Source organism: Sinocyclocheilus rhinocerous, unplaced genomic scaffold (genome assembly GCF_001515625.1).
Source record: "Sinocyclocheilus rhinocerous isolate Xijiao unplaced genomic scaffold, SAMN03320098_v1.1 scaffold742, whole genome shotgun sequence".
Lineage (NCBI taxonomy): Eukaryota > Metazoa > Chordata > Actinopteri > Cypriniformes > Cyprinidae > Sinocyclocheilus > Sinocyclocheilus rhinocerous.
In genome coordinates this window covers 1,657,303-1,673,306 of record NW_015641116.1, presented here as the reverse complement: position 1 = coordinate 1,673,306, position 16,004 = coordinate 1,657,303, and the positions used below count along the sequence as shown (strand labels likewise).

At 36.5% G+C, this 16,004-nt stretch overlaps 2 protein-coding genes across 7 annotated transcripts in view; both read right to left on the bottom strand.

Annotated features, from left to right (window-relative positions):
* The window catches only part of LOC107754652 (phospholipid scramblase 1-like), a 10,344-nt gene extending 7,690 nt beyond the window's left edge, over window positions 1–2,654 (bottom strand). Inside the window, exon 1 of the mRNA XM_016571190.1 lies at window positions 2,609–2,654. Coding sequence (XP_016426676.1) covers window positions 2,609–2,654 — 46 coding nt within the window. The remainder of the gene's footprint in view (window positions 1–2,608) is intronic.
* Window positions 2,485–11,877, bottom strand: plscr3b (phospholipid scramblase 3b). Of its 6 annotated transcripts, none has more exons than XM_016571267.1 (9): window positions 11,653–11,877; window positions 10,938–11,007; window positions 6,671–6,880; window positions 6,370–6,434; window positions 5,876–5,918; window positions 5,051–5,271; window positions 4,030–4,191; window positions 3,712–3,876; window positions 2,485–3,330 (listed from the first exon to the last, which is right to left on the bottom strand). In XM_016571267.1, the coding sequence occupies exons 2-9, from the start codon at window positions 10,948–10,950 to the stop codon at window positions 3,271–3,273; spliced, it is 939 nt and encodes a 312-aa protein (XP_016426753.1). In that variant the 5' UTR covers window positions 10,951–11,007; window positions 11,653–11,877; the 3' UTR covers window positions 2,485–3,270. The 6 variants fall into 6 exon arrangements, with proteins under 6 accessions (XP_016426753.1, XP_016426751.1, XP_016426752.1 ...); XM_016571265.1 differs by having other exon boundaries at window positions 10,938–11,049; window positions 11,657–11,877; XM_016571266.1 differs by having other exon boundaries at window positions 11,657–11,877.
* Window positions 11,878–16,004: the final 4,127 nt, after the last annotated feature.

The following is a 16,004-nucleotide window of genomic DNA, read 5'->3' as shown; positions in this document are numbered from 1 at the left end:
ATTTAAATTAACAACCTGAGAAAGGTGTACCACTTTTTTTAAAAGATCATATTACACATACCTCACTATGTAGCAGAAAAAAATGTGACCCATGAGACTTTAACATACCTACAAAGCACCACAATTTTAATGTCTGTCAGTCTGTCTGCATGTCTTATTTTGATGTAATTTATTATATAATGTTATATAAAGTGTTGCTGTAAAATCTTGATCTGATCTAAATTGATTTTGGTCATATTGGATACCCCAAAAATGACTTAATGATTTATCTAATGTTTTTGTGATAATCCTGTGAAATATGAACCCGGGAAAGCCGTTGTAGATAAACAGAAACAAGTGCATCTTGTTGACATCAGTTAGCTATTGTTAAATTTCCAAGCATGATTTAATGTGAATTATGTTCAAATTAACCAGAAAAAAAACCTGGGTTGTTGAAATGTCTATTGTAAATACTAATCTGCATGTGTGTGTATTAAGGCAAGCCATTTGAGTGTACATTTTAAGTTAATGCACCTTTCCTTATTTTGCTTAAAAAGAGTGACAGACATTATTGATCTTATTGTTCTTTAAGCACTGTAAAATTGCAAATGATGGTTATTTTAGCTTAAGTCTACATCTGAAGTCCTTCATTTGGCTACATATTAGGGGTTTTGCAACAATAGATGCAGTAAAATAATCACACAAACCACCAACAGAATATTATACATTTATTATGCATGTTATACTAATATTGCATAAACAAACACATACACAAGAAGACACATATGCAAGTATATATATATATATATTGATTAAGCATGCACTGTAAAAAATGACCGTGAATTTAATGGTAAAAGACTGTAAAAATGCTACAGTAAAAACCTGTTAAATGGTTAACGGTAAATTCCCCTACTATATACGGTGAAAAACTGTATTGGACATTACATGTAATTTTACAGTAGTATACCGTTTTTGGAAGTGAAAAATATAATTCTAAATTTAAGTTAAAACCGTAAAACCTAAAATGTTGCTACCGTATTTTTTTAACTGTAAAATTCCGGCAACCACAGCTACCATAAATTATGGATTTTTTTTTACAGTGTGGGTAGATCCGAGAACACGGTCAGTTTAGTAATTAGCAACTGGGATATTGAATTTAACTAACAAAATGAATGTGTACACAATTTAAATTGATCTCTATTTTTTTCTATTATTGTTAGAATTCACCCTGTTAGTGATAGAGAACAACTTTAATTTGCGGTGTATAAATGCGGGAAATTTATATCAAAGTTTAAAATACATAGTGACCAAAACATACATAAAACAAAAAAGTTTGAACACTCCTCAGTCTGTATATTTTTTATAATGATATATATATATTCTCTTATTGATACTAGGCCAGTCTCTATATAACCAACCAACCAGAAAAAAATTGTCATGTGGTATGTTACAACAGACGTATAATTTTTTTATGAGGACAGGGATATTAAAGTCTATCCATAGGACTTTTTGAAAATGTTTCCTGAATTTCCATGATACTCATGGATTTAATTGGCAAATATTCAATAATTAACACCATCCTAAGAATTAAAGGGGCCATATGATGCTTTTTTAAAGATCATTATTTTGTGTATTTGGTGTAACAGAATATGTTGACATGCTTTAATGTTCAAAAAACACATTATTTTTCAAATACTGTACATGATTGTAGGTCCTATATGCCCCGCCTCTCTCAAACGCCTAGTTTTCCGACAAGCGCAGTCTGCTCTGATTGGCCAACTGACCCAGTGCATTGTGATTGGCCAAACACCACAAGTACGCGTCGGAAATGTAACGCTCCTTACCATAATCACGAGCTTCATCTTTCAAAATAAATGTAACAGTCTTTGCAACTTCAGGGATCTTATCTATGCACAATCAGCTTGTAACACTCCAAAGAGAAAGGAAAACTTGAAATCGCATCATATGACCCCTTTAAGAGTGCCTAAATGAGAGGCTGGCTTTTATAAGCTGACAAGCGCCCCCTGTAGGACACTTTCTTCACACACGGACCAAAAATAAAAATAAAAAAGATATATACACAAGTAACAAATTGGCATTAAACCCATATTATGTCACTGGTCTATACACACAGAAAACCATGCAACTACTTGCTTGTTTTTTCCTTTTTTTTAACCTGTTGTCAGTCAGTAACTTGCATGCAACCCCCACCATCGTGCATTACTTGGCTGCACGAACATCCGTATGTTTTAACTCGGTGGTTCTCAATTCCAGTCCTTGCGTACCACCGCTCTGCATATTTTGCATGTCTCTCTTATTTAACACTCCTGATTAAGACCAGCTCGTAAAAAAAAAAAAAGAGAGCTCCATACATGAACTGTGGTCCGATTGACATGGTCCCTACACAGTGTTCATTGGTCCGTACTCCCTGAGCAAGGGAAATCCGTTGAAGTTTACTTCACTTCGGAACATTCATTCACGGATTTGCGCTACACCACGGCCTGCAGCGTCTTCACACAGAGACGAAACTTACTAGAGGAGTGTGAAGTGTGACATAATATACCTCTTTGAAAAAATACGATTTAAATTTACGTCTTGCATACTTTAATGCCCTTTGAATGGAACATACGCTCCCTTCGAACTAGAACCATGGCGGAATATCCGGTGATGTCCATTTCGCAGGGCACTTACGGTCGAATACAACAAACGTCTGAAGTGATAAGAGATGTATACAAAATGTGCAGAGCGGTGTTACTCGAGGACTGGAATTAAGAACCACTGTTTTAACTAAAATGCTTTGCGTTGAGCACAATAAAACTGAATTTCCTTCTAAAAGACTGAAAAAAATATACTTTATGTATGAGATAAGTCTAGAAAAACATAACGTTGCATGTTACAGTTTATTTCTAATAAAAAAAGAAAAGTTTAAAGTAACAAAAACATATAAATGTTAGTTGCTTGTACTATTGTAACAAGTAATTTGTAATTATTGTAGGCTGTGATTGTTTAAAAGGCACCAGTGAACAGTTACTCATGATACCTCGCCTGTCATTGTAAATATTGCTGGTCACATGAACACTATAAAATGACCTTGAACATGTCCCTTGGTTTCACTGCAGTGCCAGCTGTATATGGCTTTGGTTACCTAAGAAAAGGCAGGAAATAAAGAAAGTCCAGACTCAGACAGTGTCCACAGAATGTGAGAATTTCATCGGTTTAAAAAAAAAAGACTTGAAAGATGATGCGAGTTAGTTGAAAATATGTCACTTAACAAGTAACTTAGCAGGAGCTCTAAGAGAATACAGTATTACGCTGGTTTGTGTCTCCAACTTTTTCAAAGAACATGAAATCCTATGAAAAGAAAAAGAGAACAAAGAACAGAGTCAGAACAGAATCTTGTGGGGAAGAATATGTTCTAGTGCATGCGATTTCTGTTGTATTACAATATTTAATAACATTTTAATTCGATAGTTCACTTTAGACATTCTACTAACTATAAGTAACTTTGCAACTACATTTCAACTACCAGTTATTAGAGTATTAGCAGACTGTCTGCTTAATGTCTGGTTTATTTTAAGTGCTATAACACTTTATTTTTATGATCCTCCAACAGACATTCTACCGACTACACATTTATATCCAAGAGAGAATTTATGTATTTATAGGTTGTGGTTGCATAATGGTTAGAAGACTATTGTGGATCATTAAACGTGTCATTAGCTTAATACTCACAATAAGGAAGCAAGCGCCCATAAGTACAGCCTTCATCTTCACATCCATGTCCACTGGAAACTGGATGCCAAAGTTGTCAGTGTCAGTAAAGACTTCCTTTAACAGGCCGCTCCACTGCTTACTAATTTGACCGATAGGCTTCCCAGTACCGTCTTTGCCTTTGAGCTAAAGAAAGAAATACAAATTTATGGTTAGAAACCTACCAATTTCAAAATGATTTTGCTTGGCTTCAGTATAATGTTTACCTTCGAATTTGTATATTAACAAGGCAACAACATGTCAACAACAATCACTTTCAATCCAATTCTAAAAAGTCACCTCGAAGTTCACGTCACTACAGCAGTTACATGCCAAGCAGGGCCCCTCGAGCTTCATCACAGTCTCCTTGTCTGGCCCCTGGATGGAGAATTTCGGATAACAGGGGTGCCAGTCCTGCTTCACATACCCTACAGTCGTTCCCGGGGGGGCCTGTACCTCCATCTGAAGACGAAATATAGACATTTATTGTCATAGTGAATTAGAAATACACAGCAATGCTCAAATTGATTTGTAAGCTAGCAGCTATGCGTGCATACATAGACAAATGTTCAAAAGGAATAAATTACTGTTCAGTGGAATAAATTAAAATATAATTTATTCCTGTGATGTAAGCTGAATTTCTAGCAGCGATTACTCCAGCTTTCGGTGTCACACGATCCTTCAGAAATCATCCTAATATGCTGATTTGGTGCTCAAGAAACTTTTCTTATTATTAAATGTTGTGTGAACAGTTGTGCTGCTTAATGTTTTTTGGAAACCATGATACATTTTTTCAGGATTCTTTTATGAATAGAAAGTTCAAAAGAACAGCATTTATTTAAAATAGAAGTCTTTTGTTACATTATAAATGTTTTTATGGTTTCTTTTGATCAATTTAATGCATCATAATGCAAAGACAGAGTGGCATAGAGTCCTATGTCCATACTGACTCTATGCCATTTATAACTCTTCACACACGTTCATGTCAGTAGTAGGTCACACAACATGTTCTTTAGATCACTGGTTCTCAATTCCAGTCCTGGGGTGGGGACCCCCTGCTCTGCACATTTTGCATTTCTCCCTCATTTAACACACCTGATTCTGAATCAGTGATTCAGATCATCAGCTCATTGGGAGAGAGATCCATGAACTGAACTGAGTGCATTAGATAAGAGAGACATACAAAATGTGCAGAGTAGTGGGTCACCAGGACTGGAATTGAGAACCACAGCTTTAGAAGAGTCACTAACTGAAAACCAACAAGACTTCACGTAACTAACATAATTAAATGCAAAGCTTTGATATGACTTGTCCATTATACCTCTTGCAGGCAGCAGGGGCACCAACAGGAGACACAGCGGAAAGGTCGGATCAGTCGTATGACCTCTCGATCGGCATTGTCTTTGATCTTCATGTCAAAGCTGCGCAGGGCTCCACAGCAGTTGCGTGTGCAGCAGTCATTTTTTTCTTTGGCAGAATAAATCTTTTGACCGAGGCTATTCTTGATCTCATACTGGTTGTTGGTCTCAAAGCCAATGATTGCTGTATAGGACCAAAAAGTATGCAGAGAAATTAAACTAGGAGTCTTTGAGTGTTTGCTCGTGTTTAATGCCATGCCAGCTTCTGTGGCTATTTTCATGGCAAGAAAAAATTATGGCTAAACTATATCAGGTTTTTACTATTTATTTTCGCTAAAAACTGTATTTGGCTTAACTCTGTTAAAAATCTCTTCAAAAGAGTTAACTGAATAAAAAAAAAGTTCTCTCACAGTGTTAAAACCAGCACCAGCATCTAATAAAACATGCTTCAGGGATAAAGGCTTTTGGCAGAGAGAACATGTTAGAGGATCGTCTAGTATTAAAAACTTGTGACATCCTGGAATGACCTATTCTGCAGTGGGTAAAAACAATCTGGTCCCATCGGTTGGAAAATTGATAGAAATTTATTTTTCCAACATTGGGGCTAATTTCTTGGAGTTTATTAAAGTCTTTGAGTGTCTGAATTAAAGTAAAAGTAGCAAAAAAGTAGTCTCAGGCTTAAAATAAAGATAACACACAAAACGTAGCAGACAAGCTTTGCTTTAATGCACTCAAATGATACAGTAAACAGCTTCAACCGCATACACATAATACAGAAGACAACTCACCCTCTAACAACTCCACTTTCTGATGAATAAGGATCTGATCAATCTGAAATGAAAAGAGTACACTAGTAACAAGACTTATAGGCACACTAATAAGTAAAGTAAATGTCAGAGAGAACTAGGGCGTTCAACTCTTCCTGGGAAGTTCATATTAACAACTTGGGAAGTCGTAATTACGACGTCAGGTGTGTTCAAATCAGAGATTCTCTGATCACATTTCTACAAAACATACAGCAATGTTTATACTCAATTTATGAAGGTGCTGTAAACTGAAATGTTATTTATATAATGTTTGTACACTCATCATATTTTGTAAATGCAACTTAGCTAGTTTTATTGTGAATAAATTTTTTTTTTTTTTTTAAAGTACAGGCAAATTTACCATCCAAAGTTTCCCCTCACACTCACGACTTTGCGGTGGTGTTCATGTGCATTCAACTTGTAAATATGAACTTTTTGGCTATCTGACTTTGAATGTACTAAATGACATGGCCAACCTGAGTGAGGTACTCCAGACCAGGTGGTACTCCAGCAGGCACTGAGACTGGTGCAGCTACAGGTGCTAGAGAAGGTTGTGAGGAAGTTCATTAGGCACACCATCATTAGTCAGCATGCATTATGCAACAACACTCATACTCCTTTTGCATTGATTTTATAGTATTAATGATCATTAGAACAAATCTTTTAGAATCTTTCTTTCATCTTTGGTCTGTGTGGTCACTTTGCCCACTTACCTATTGTTCACCATTTACTTACCAATATTTTTTGTAAATTAAGACTAAATTTAGACATGCTTACCTCCATACGGCTGGCCATGGTGAGATGCTGGACTAACTGGACCAGGCTGATACATGACTGGCTGATCTGGAACTGGCTGGTATCCTACTTGGAACCCTGCAGGTGGGGCCGCCTGTCCAGGTTCTCCATAACCTCCCATGGGATAGGGGGGCATGGAGTGACCGCCCAGCTGGGGCATGGGATAAGGAGGCTGGTGTGGAGATGGGTAGCCTGGTATAAAACAATTTTAATACGTATTAGGCAACGTTGTAAAAATAAATCTGAAGGGAACAAAGTATATTCATAAAATACTGTATCTGGTCTTGGCATTCCGTCTAGCTGTTTTTTTTTTATTACACAGTTGGTCTGCTACATTTGTAGGGATGTTTTGTGAAGATTGAGTTATTATTTGGTTTGTCTATATTTTTGTCTAGATGCTTTGCTTGTTTGGCTCTTTCTTGAACTCAGAAACTACACATTTTGTTGTCTTTGAGCCACTCTGTTGTTGATTTACTCCTGCCTGCATTTTGTTACTTAGCAAAAGCCAGCCTCTTTTGAGTCTTGAATCATAGACAGATGCCCTGACATGCTGTAGAAACTCTTGATGATTTGGAATGCATTGTTCAATTCAAGCGGCCAATGGAAATCACACGATCATGCCTCACCACTGGAATATGGCGTGGAGTTGGTATGCAGTAGATAATGAAATGACTGGAACAACTGACTGATTTATTCTCTTTTAATCAATAAATACAGACACACAGAATTATATGTATGTATGTATGTATGTATGTTAAGGACATCTTGTAAAATAAGAGATGCCAGGTTTGAGATGGTTCATACAGGCCTCCCATGTTCTGTGGTATGGATCTATTTTAGACCGCAGCATACATGTGAGGCATTCCAAAGGAAAAATATATAAAAATAGCCACCAATAACCAGAAGGGGTCATAAATAATTCATTGTAACAATACTGACTATTTGCAGTAGTCATCTACAGTATAACGACATCATGAACAATGCGTGTCATTGTATTTAAATATTAAGCATCTTCTCTATTTTACATCAGCTATTTACTCTGCAACAACCAGACATATAGATGAAAATGAAGCAATAGTCTCAGCAATTAGGACAAATATGTAATATCTGGATAATAAACTATATATATATTTATTTAAATGTATTACTAATCAAATCAGTAAATTTTTCTCTTTTTAAAGGTCGAGAGTTTCTCAATTTCTGGGTTAGCAATACTGGTTGCAAGCATTACATCAGGGATCCTCAAATCTGGCCCACGAGATCCACTTTCCTGCAGAGTTTAGCTCTAACCCTAATCAAACACACCTGAGCATGCTAATCAATGTCTTCAGGATCATTAGAAAATCACAGGTAGGGGAGTTTGATCAGGGTTGGAGCTAAACTCTGCAGCGCATTGAACCTCCAGGGCAAGATTTGAGGAACCCTGCATTACATCCTCAAATTTTATAATATTATTATTAGAAAAAGTAAGTAATAATATATGGTTGAACACCAGCATTCAGCTTTGGCATCACAGGAATAAATTACATTTTAAAACATTAAAACAGAAAACGGTTATTTTAAATTGTAACCGTTTTCCGGTGTATTACGGTTTTTATTTTTGCTCTAATAAATGCAGCCTTGGTGAGCTTAAGAGTCTTCTTTCAAAAAACAACCCCACACTTTTTTGAACAGTATTGTACCTCAGGAGTGAACACAGCAGGTGTGGCTTAATATTTGACATGTTTAATCCTCCCATTGAACCAATCCGAAACTGCCATTTTCATATGAAAAGCCTCTTCATATAAACTATTCAAATCTTTCACCAGCTATTTTGAAGAAAAGAAAAAAATTGAATACAGATTTTGCGATAAGTTGCACAGATCTGCTGTTCTGTACATTATGGGGCTGTTGAGAAAAATGTTAAACTTCTGTCATATAAAACTCCTTTAAAGTATCAGCATTAAGGATGTAGTCTATTAAATGTTTCACCTCCACAATCATATAGGCATTGATCAGACATTATAAAATTTCCTGCCTAGACAATGACATAAAAAATGCAAATTACTGCAAAAAACAAACAAAAAAAAGGTTGTCTATTCAAGACTGACAGACATGAGGTTCAGAAACAACAGTGCCTTTCATTAGCAGCAGAGAGAAGACCCTGCCGTGCATCAACATGCCTGAGGTCCTCAAAACAAACTTGCAAACATTTCACTCTGGGGGAGAAAGTGGTGGTTTTTAAAAGTAACTAAATTTGGTTTTAATATATAGTTAAAATTTCCACCAACAATTCCTAACCACTCAAACAGGGGAATCACTGAATTAAGAGATTGTTGATCGAGGCACACACAATTCATGTCACATTGCTTGCTGGTGAAGTTATGAAGCTTTGATGATTGGCAAGGAACGTTGTGTGGTGACAAGTTTTGGCTACAGTGTTCATTGTGAAATATTGTATGTTTCATTGTTTGTTTCTTGTGTATTAAAGGTATTTAAAGGTAAAAAAAAAGGTCGCCTAGCAGACCCACTGAGCTCACATTGATTCTAAGCTCTCAATTGTTGCTAATTTGATTCTCAAGACCCGCCACATGAAATTGCATCATGTTATCTTAATTTTCATGGTCACATGTCCTTGGCTCAAAGCATTATGTTAAAAAAAAGAAAAAACCAAGACATTTATCATTCAGACTTGCTTATTGAAAATTTAGTCATGATGTTTGCAGACATCCACTATTCCACTCAAATTAAAAGGGCTAACAATCATTTTCTAACAACAGTAAATGTTTAGAGTAGCGTACTAAATCATAAGAAAATCTGCATAACATGCTACTGAAGGGTCCTGAAAGGATTTTGAAACAAAGCACATGGGAATCAATCTTTCTTGCAGAAATGTATGTATTTTGTAAACAAATCAATTGCTGGATAGTAGTGTTGCATAATCCTTTACCTTCCCACACAAAAACCATCGACATTTAGGTCTTGTGATTGTGTTTTGAACACTCCCATCTCGCCATTCCAGTTTTCCAGTGCTAAACATTGTTTGAGCCATTCACCAGAACAAAGGATGAGACAAGGACTTTTGCAACAGATTTTTTCCCCCTTGCGTAATGCATTAGAAAAATGACTTACACATGAGCATGACTGGAAAACATTAATCTGTAGTTTCAGTAGAAAAAATAATTAATGCTGTTAATCCACTCAACATGGACTAAATGGTGTCAGCCTGTTTGGTAAATACTAGCCTGTATTCCACAGCTTGTTAAGAACACAGTTGCTCCAAAGATGATGGCGTTAATGGTCCTCATGGCGTTAAGGAATCACTTGACCGCCAGTTTAACAGCAAAATGCAATCAAGTGTGGATTGGACTAGGACAAAGGATGAGACAAGGACTTTTGCAACAGATTTTTTCCCCCTTGCGTAATGCATTAGAAAAATGACTTACACATGAGCATGACTGGAAAACATTAATCTGTAGTTTCAGTAGAAAAAATAATTAATGCTGTTAATCCACTCAACATGGACTAAATGGTGTCAGCCTGTTTGGTAAATACTAGCCTGTATTCCACAGCTTGTTAAGAACACAGTTGCTCCAAAGATGATGGCGTTAATGGTCCTCATGGCGTTAATGCAAAATGTTAATGTTTAACAGCAAAATGCAATCAAGTGTGGATTGGACTAGGAATATTTTATAGTAAGAAAGTCTAACGTAATGATTATTATCCCAGTTATCTGCTCTGAAGTGAGCACAGTGACACATTTAGTCTTACAATAGAGCTACGACTTGCCCTAAAATACCTCATCACTGATTTTCAGACATCAGTTTTGTATGATCAGGCAAATGTGTTGTACAAAAAGAAAAATTATAGGTAAAGCTAAAGCCACAGACGTTTCATAGTGTAATAAAACTCAGCTCTTAAAGCTGCATATCCCGTGGAAACCTATAAATGTGGAACACAGCCACTTTTGTAGGCTTAACTTCCTGCATTCCTTTCCCCCTGACCTCTAGAGAAAATTAAAGTTTCCACCAAAACACACATCTTCATTTCAACAGGCATGAAACTGCACGAATCACACTTGAGGGGGAAAATGTAAATAGACTGTGTAGATATAGTTTTCAGCACGGTGATTGTAAACTTGGGTGCTGTAGGGCCACTATTGCAAAACTCACTGGTTGTCTAAAACATTACATGCTGCAATTCTTAAACTAAAAATCCACAAACATGCTCTACTGCATGTCAAGGAAAATTAAAAACAGATTATCATTACCTGGGCCAGACATGTTGAAGACAGATCTGAGATTTTCAGAGCCAACGTCTGTTTATCAGCACCTCGATCACTATGCGGGGGGGGGAGAAAAGGTAGGGAAGTTGTGTTTGCGCTGGAAACGAGCAGAACAGGTCCAAAAAGAACTGAACTTCAAATGAAACGATCAATGTTTAAATGTTCTAGTAGCATTTTAAAGGAAATATAAAAGAAAAACGCAAATATTTAAGGAAATCCGTCGGCACGATACGTGCCAGTCCGTTTAATTCTCGTTTAGAGGACTGTATCGTGCTCAGTTTTTTTAGACGAGAAACATATTGAAGCAATAACACCATGACGTCATGTCAAATGGGTGTGGCGACGGTAGCCTATATTAGATTGTGTTTATCGTATGGGGTCAAGTACTATTTCTTCACAAAGACAATAGCAAATATGCCGAAGGATTCGCGAAGAAAATTGAAAAAGGAAAAGAAAACAGAAACTGATAAGTCTTCTTGGCTTATAATAAGCATGCTGATAAGTAGGCTATGATTTATCTACATGCTTAATGAACAAAGATTCTGTTTATACGAATTAATTACGATGGTCACTTTCTCCGCAGTTTATCTATTATAATAGCAATCTAGCATACAAAATTCCTGCAAAACGGTATTAAAACATACTCTATATAGCCGAGACTTCGAAAAAGGGGAAAAAACAATCCACCATGAACACTCACTTACATCTCAGCTCTTGAGAGGCAGATTTGATACTCTTCAAACAAGCCTTAGGAAACAAATTCTCCACAGAGCAGTTCTTGTTGCAGTGATTATTCGGATGTACGGAAAGAGGAAAGTTTTCAATAATTTCCTTCACTTTCGCTTAACACTTTTGCTAAAAAAGACACGAAAGCGTTTAAACACTATGCCCAAACATGAAGCCTCGCTTTCTCTATGAATCTCCTCCCCTTTTATATGACGCATGTAGATTAGAATCCTGAGAAAGCCACACGACTTCTATTAAGCAACAATGTTAACATTTAAAAGAAAATGAGGATGTTATTGTGCATTTTGCAATATTCAGTAACCGACAAAGTTATAGGAAGGTTTTTGTTTTTTTTTTTTGTTTTTTTGGTACTTTGTTCTTATACGAGTCATTCTACAAAACGGGTGCCATTTGGGTCCGCAACATTCGATGAGATGCATAAGGCACAAAAAATGTCCCAAAGTGTGTTTCCAAAGTTTAAAGTTATTAATTCAAGTGTTCTTGTTAACATGATATATGATAAAATACTTTTCTTAAAGAGTAACATACTATTTTTTTAATCAATTTTCATTAGTCCATAGCCAATTACCAGTGTTGGGAAGGTTACTTTGGAAATGTAATATTAACATGATATATGATAAAATACTTTTCTTAAAGAGTAACATACTATTTTTTAATCACTTTTCATTAGTACATAGCAATTACACATGTCCGTGTTGACCAATATGACATTTGCATCTAAAATATCACCAAATAAGTTTTTTTTTTTTTTTTGAGGATTATGTGTCCCTGTTTACATAAGACATATTAAAAAAAAATATATATATATATATATATATTTTTTGTAAATATTTTATGATTTGTGTGATCCCTCAGTTTGACTAACCACCCCACCACACTAACTTGTTTTAGCTGTAAATAATGTACTGTTATTAATAGCAGTTTATAATTAAACTGCTATAACTTCACATTTAGCAGAAGTGACATAATTTAAGCCTTGTAGCCACCAAGAACAAAAGTAGGCTAGTACTGACATTCTTTTACATTGTTTATATGTTGCTTAAACCAACCACCCCGTCACACAAAATAGATTGGGAAAACGGTTTATTGCATTTTTTGCATTATTAATGCAAAGAAAATTATATTTCAGATTGAATGCATGTATGCTGGGTGTGGAACTTGACTACATGGGAGATCTGCGGCCATTTTGGGATGAAATTTACCACCTGTTACGACCCTGTCTAGGGTAAGGCCGCAACATAAACTGACGTTAACAATCAAAGATCCTTTATACATTTATTTACAGAACCACGAGTGAAAGCACAACTTCAGGGGTGGGCAAAGGCCAAAACAACAAACAAAACACCAAGCTAGCTCCTAACAGAAGACTAAATTCCCTAACAAAAGAAAAACAAAAGAAAAATACAACACGTTACCCCAACTCCCTATCTAATGAAAAACAGGAGAAAACTATATTTACAAAAGAAAATGGCACTCACCCCCTACAGCTTCCAAGTGTGGAAAAGAGTATTTACAATACTTTACAAAATATACAAAATGGAAATGAGATTGACAACAACTTATCAACTCAAAACCAAAATTCACAATGCACACAACAGGCAGATCAACAGGCGAGCTAACAGCAACAACACACTGTAGCAAACATTTACTATTGTCATTTTGCATTATTGACACACTATTTTCCTAATTAATGCTGTTCAGTTGCTTTGACACAATCTGTATTGTTAAAAGCGCTATATAAATAAAGGTGACTTGACTTGACTTGATCAGAGCTCCCTCGGCAGGCACAACAGATCCTTTTATTGCTGCTCCTTGGTCCCATTAGCACCAATCAGATCTGGACATCACTTTGGTAGGATCCAATCCTGTGAAAGAAAGGATGTGACAAAAGAGAAAGAAAGGGAGAGGGACAGAGAGAGAGAGAAACAGCAAAGCAAGACACATACACAATACGTCTCAAGACGTAACACACCCCGTAACATGTTTTATTGTGATGCGGTGGTAAGGGATGTAATGGAGTGGTTCTGCTTCCTGTTTGAATGTGAGGATGTGTGAAATCAAGGATTCTAATAGGCTAATCAATTTATTTTTCTGTTACATTATTCACTCACTTACTATATCACTCTTACACGTATTACTCACTATCTCTTTCAGTCACTCATCACTCACTCACTCACTCGCTCGCTATCTGTGTTTAATGAATTACATTTTATAACATTTGAAGACAGATCTGTCTCCATCATGGCTACATTAAGCACTGCTGAGAGACAACAGCGATGCTGTGCATGTTGGGATGCTGATGATGAGGAAAAAAATATCTAAAGCAGGGGTGTCAAACTCAGATCCTGGAGGGTCGCAAGCCCTGCAGAGATTAGTTCCAACACTGCTCCAACACACAAACCATGTAGTTTTCAAATAAGCCTGAAGAACTTTAATTAGGGTTGAATCTAAATTGTGCAGGGCTGTGGCCCTCCAGGAACTAGTTTGACACCCCTGAGTGAATGTCAGAGATGGAGATGGGATGTAGAGCAAGGGAAAAAGAAGAAGACTAGTGATCTAAGTGAACAAAGCATTAAAAGTCGAGGAAGCACAACAAGAAGAGAAAAGAGAAAGCAGAGGCTACATGAAGCACAGACTGTCCTGTCCAATAGTCAAAATAGTTAGGATCTTCAAGGTCAGATAGTGTACACTCCCTCTTCGAACTGTTGCCCTTTGGTCTGCGCTACAGAGCACTGAGCACCAAAACAGCCAGGCACAAGAACAGTTTTCCCCCAGCCCATATCCCACCTGAACAATACATAACACATCTCTGGACTGTACATCTGTAAATAACTCATCAAACCTTCATCTGTAAATAGCATATATGCACATTCACAATTCTGTTTATGGACATTTATTTTTCTCTATATTTTATTACTTTTGTTATTTATAATTTATTGCATATTCTCTTTATTATTAGTGTTTTTATTACCTTAAATTATATGTATGTCTGCACTATGTTTGCATTTTCTGTACTGGAAGCTCCTGACACCAAGACGAATTCCTTGTGAAGACTTTATGATCAGATCAGAGTCGTTATTACTCTAGACGCGTCCCTGCGTGCTTGCGCTTGACTGGCAAAAAGCCAGAGACTGCGTTCAGGGAGCGCTGGATATACAGCATAGTATAAATTAATGGAGTAATAGCATAATTTACGACAAAAGAACCGAGATAAGAAAAAAAAAAAAACATGATTCGTCTATAGCATTCTTCGCTCGTGAAAAGCGCCGCCCAGCAGACACACGGAGCGGGCATGAGAAACGATGGCGCGGCCGCGATCACTGGTGCTCGCCTCATGATCACCGTGACCGCTGCTGTTAAATGCTAAACATATTCCTCACTTCTTTTGTTTGTCCGACACCGAGGTGCACCATGAGTGATGAATCCGCATCCTGCCACGACCCTCGCACTCTGCCAACTCGATGTGCTTTAATTTTCATTTTTATTTGTAATAAACACCTCTCTGAGACCTTTTTTAGTCAGATCTCCACTGTTTTTGATCAATCATTAACATATTTTAATTGCATGTGCATTTTTTTTTATTTAAACCTCCATTAAGTTTAAAGTTAATTCATAATCGAGATTTAAATCTGAGTTTAAAGTTATGGTGCAACAGGATTAAAGTTTATCTTAAATATAACTTAAACCCAAGATCAAAATGATGGGTTATATTTGTAAACCTGCTTATTTTTAAAGGTTTAATGTTTGGTGCAACAGAATTATTAGATAAACCTTGAAATAGCCTATTAAAATTAATAATTGCAAACCATTTAGCTATAATTGGAAAAAAAATAAAAATAATGCACATAGGCCTGTCTGAAGTGGGCAAGCGGCAATAGGCCTAATGATCATTTAAAATATAATTTGAAGAAGTGTTTCTTTCACAAAATGAGTATTGTATATATAACTATAAAATATAGGCTACTCAATTTTTCTCCCTCTTCACCAGGCACTCATGAATTTAAATGTGTAACGAATCAGTCCACTGAAGGCGAGTGTAGTGAAGAACCCAAATGCAGTTTATTTACAGGTGATCCAAACATCCAAACAATAATTCAAACAGACGAAGACTTGAGGCACAGACTTGACTAGGCATGAACAGACTTGACGTGGCATAAACAGACTTGACGTGGCATAAACAGACTTGACGTGGCATAAACAGACTTGACGTGGCATAAACAGACTTGACGTGGCATAAACAGACTTGACGTGGCATAAACAGACTTGACGTGGCATGAACAGACTTGACGTGGCATGAACAGACTT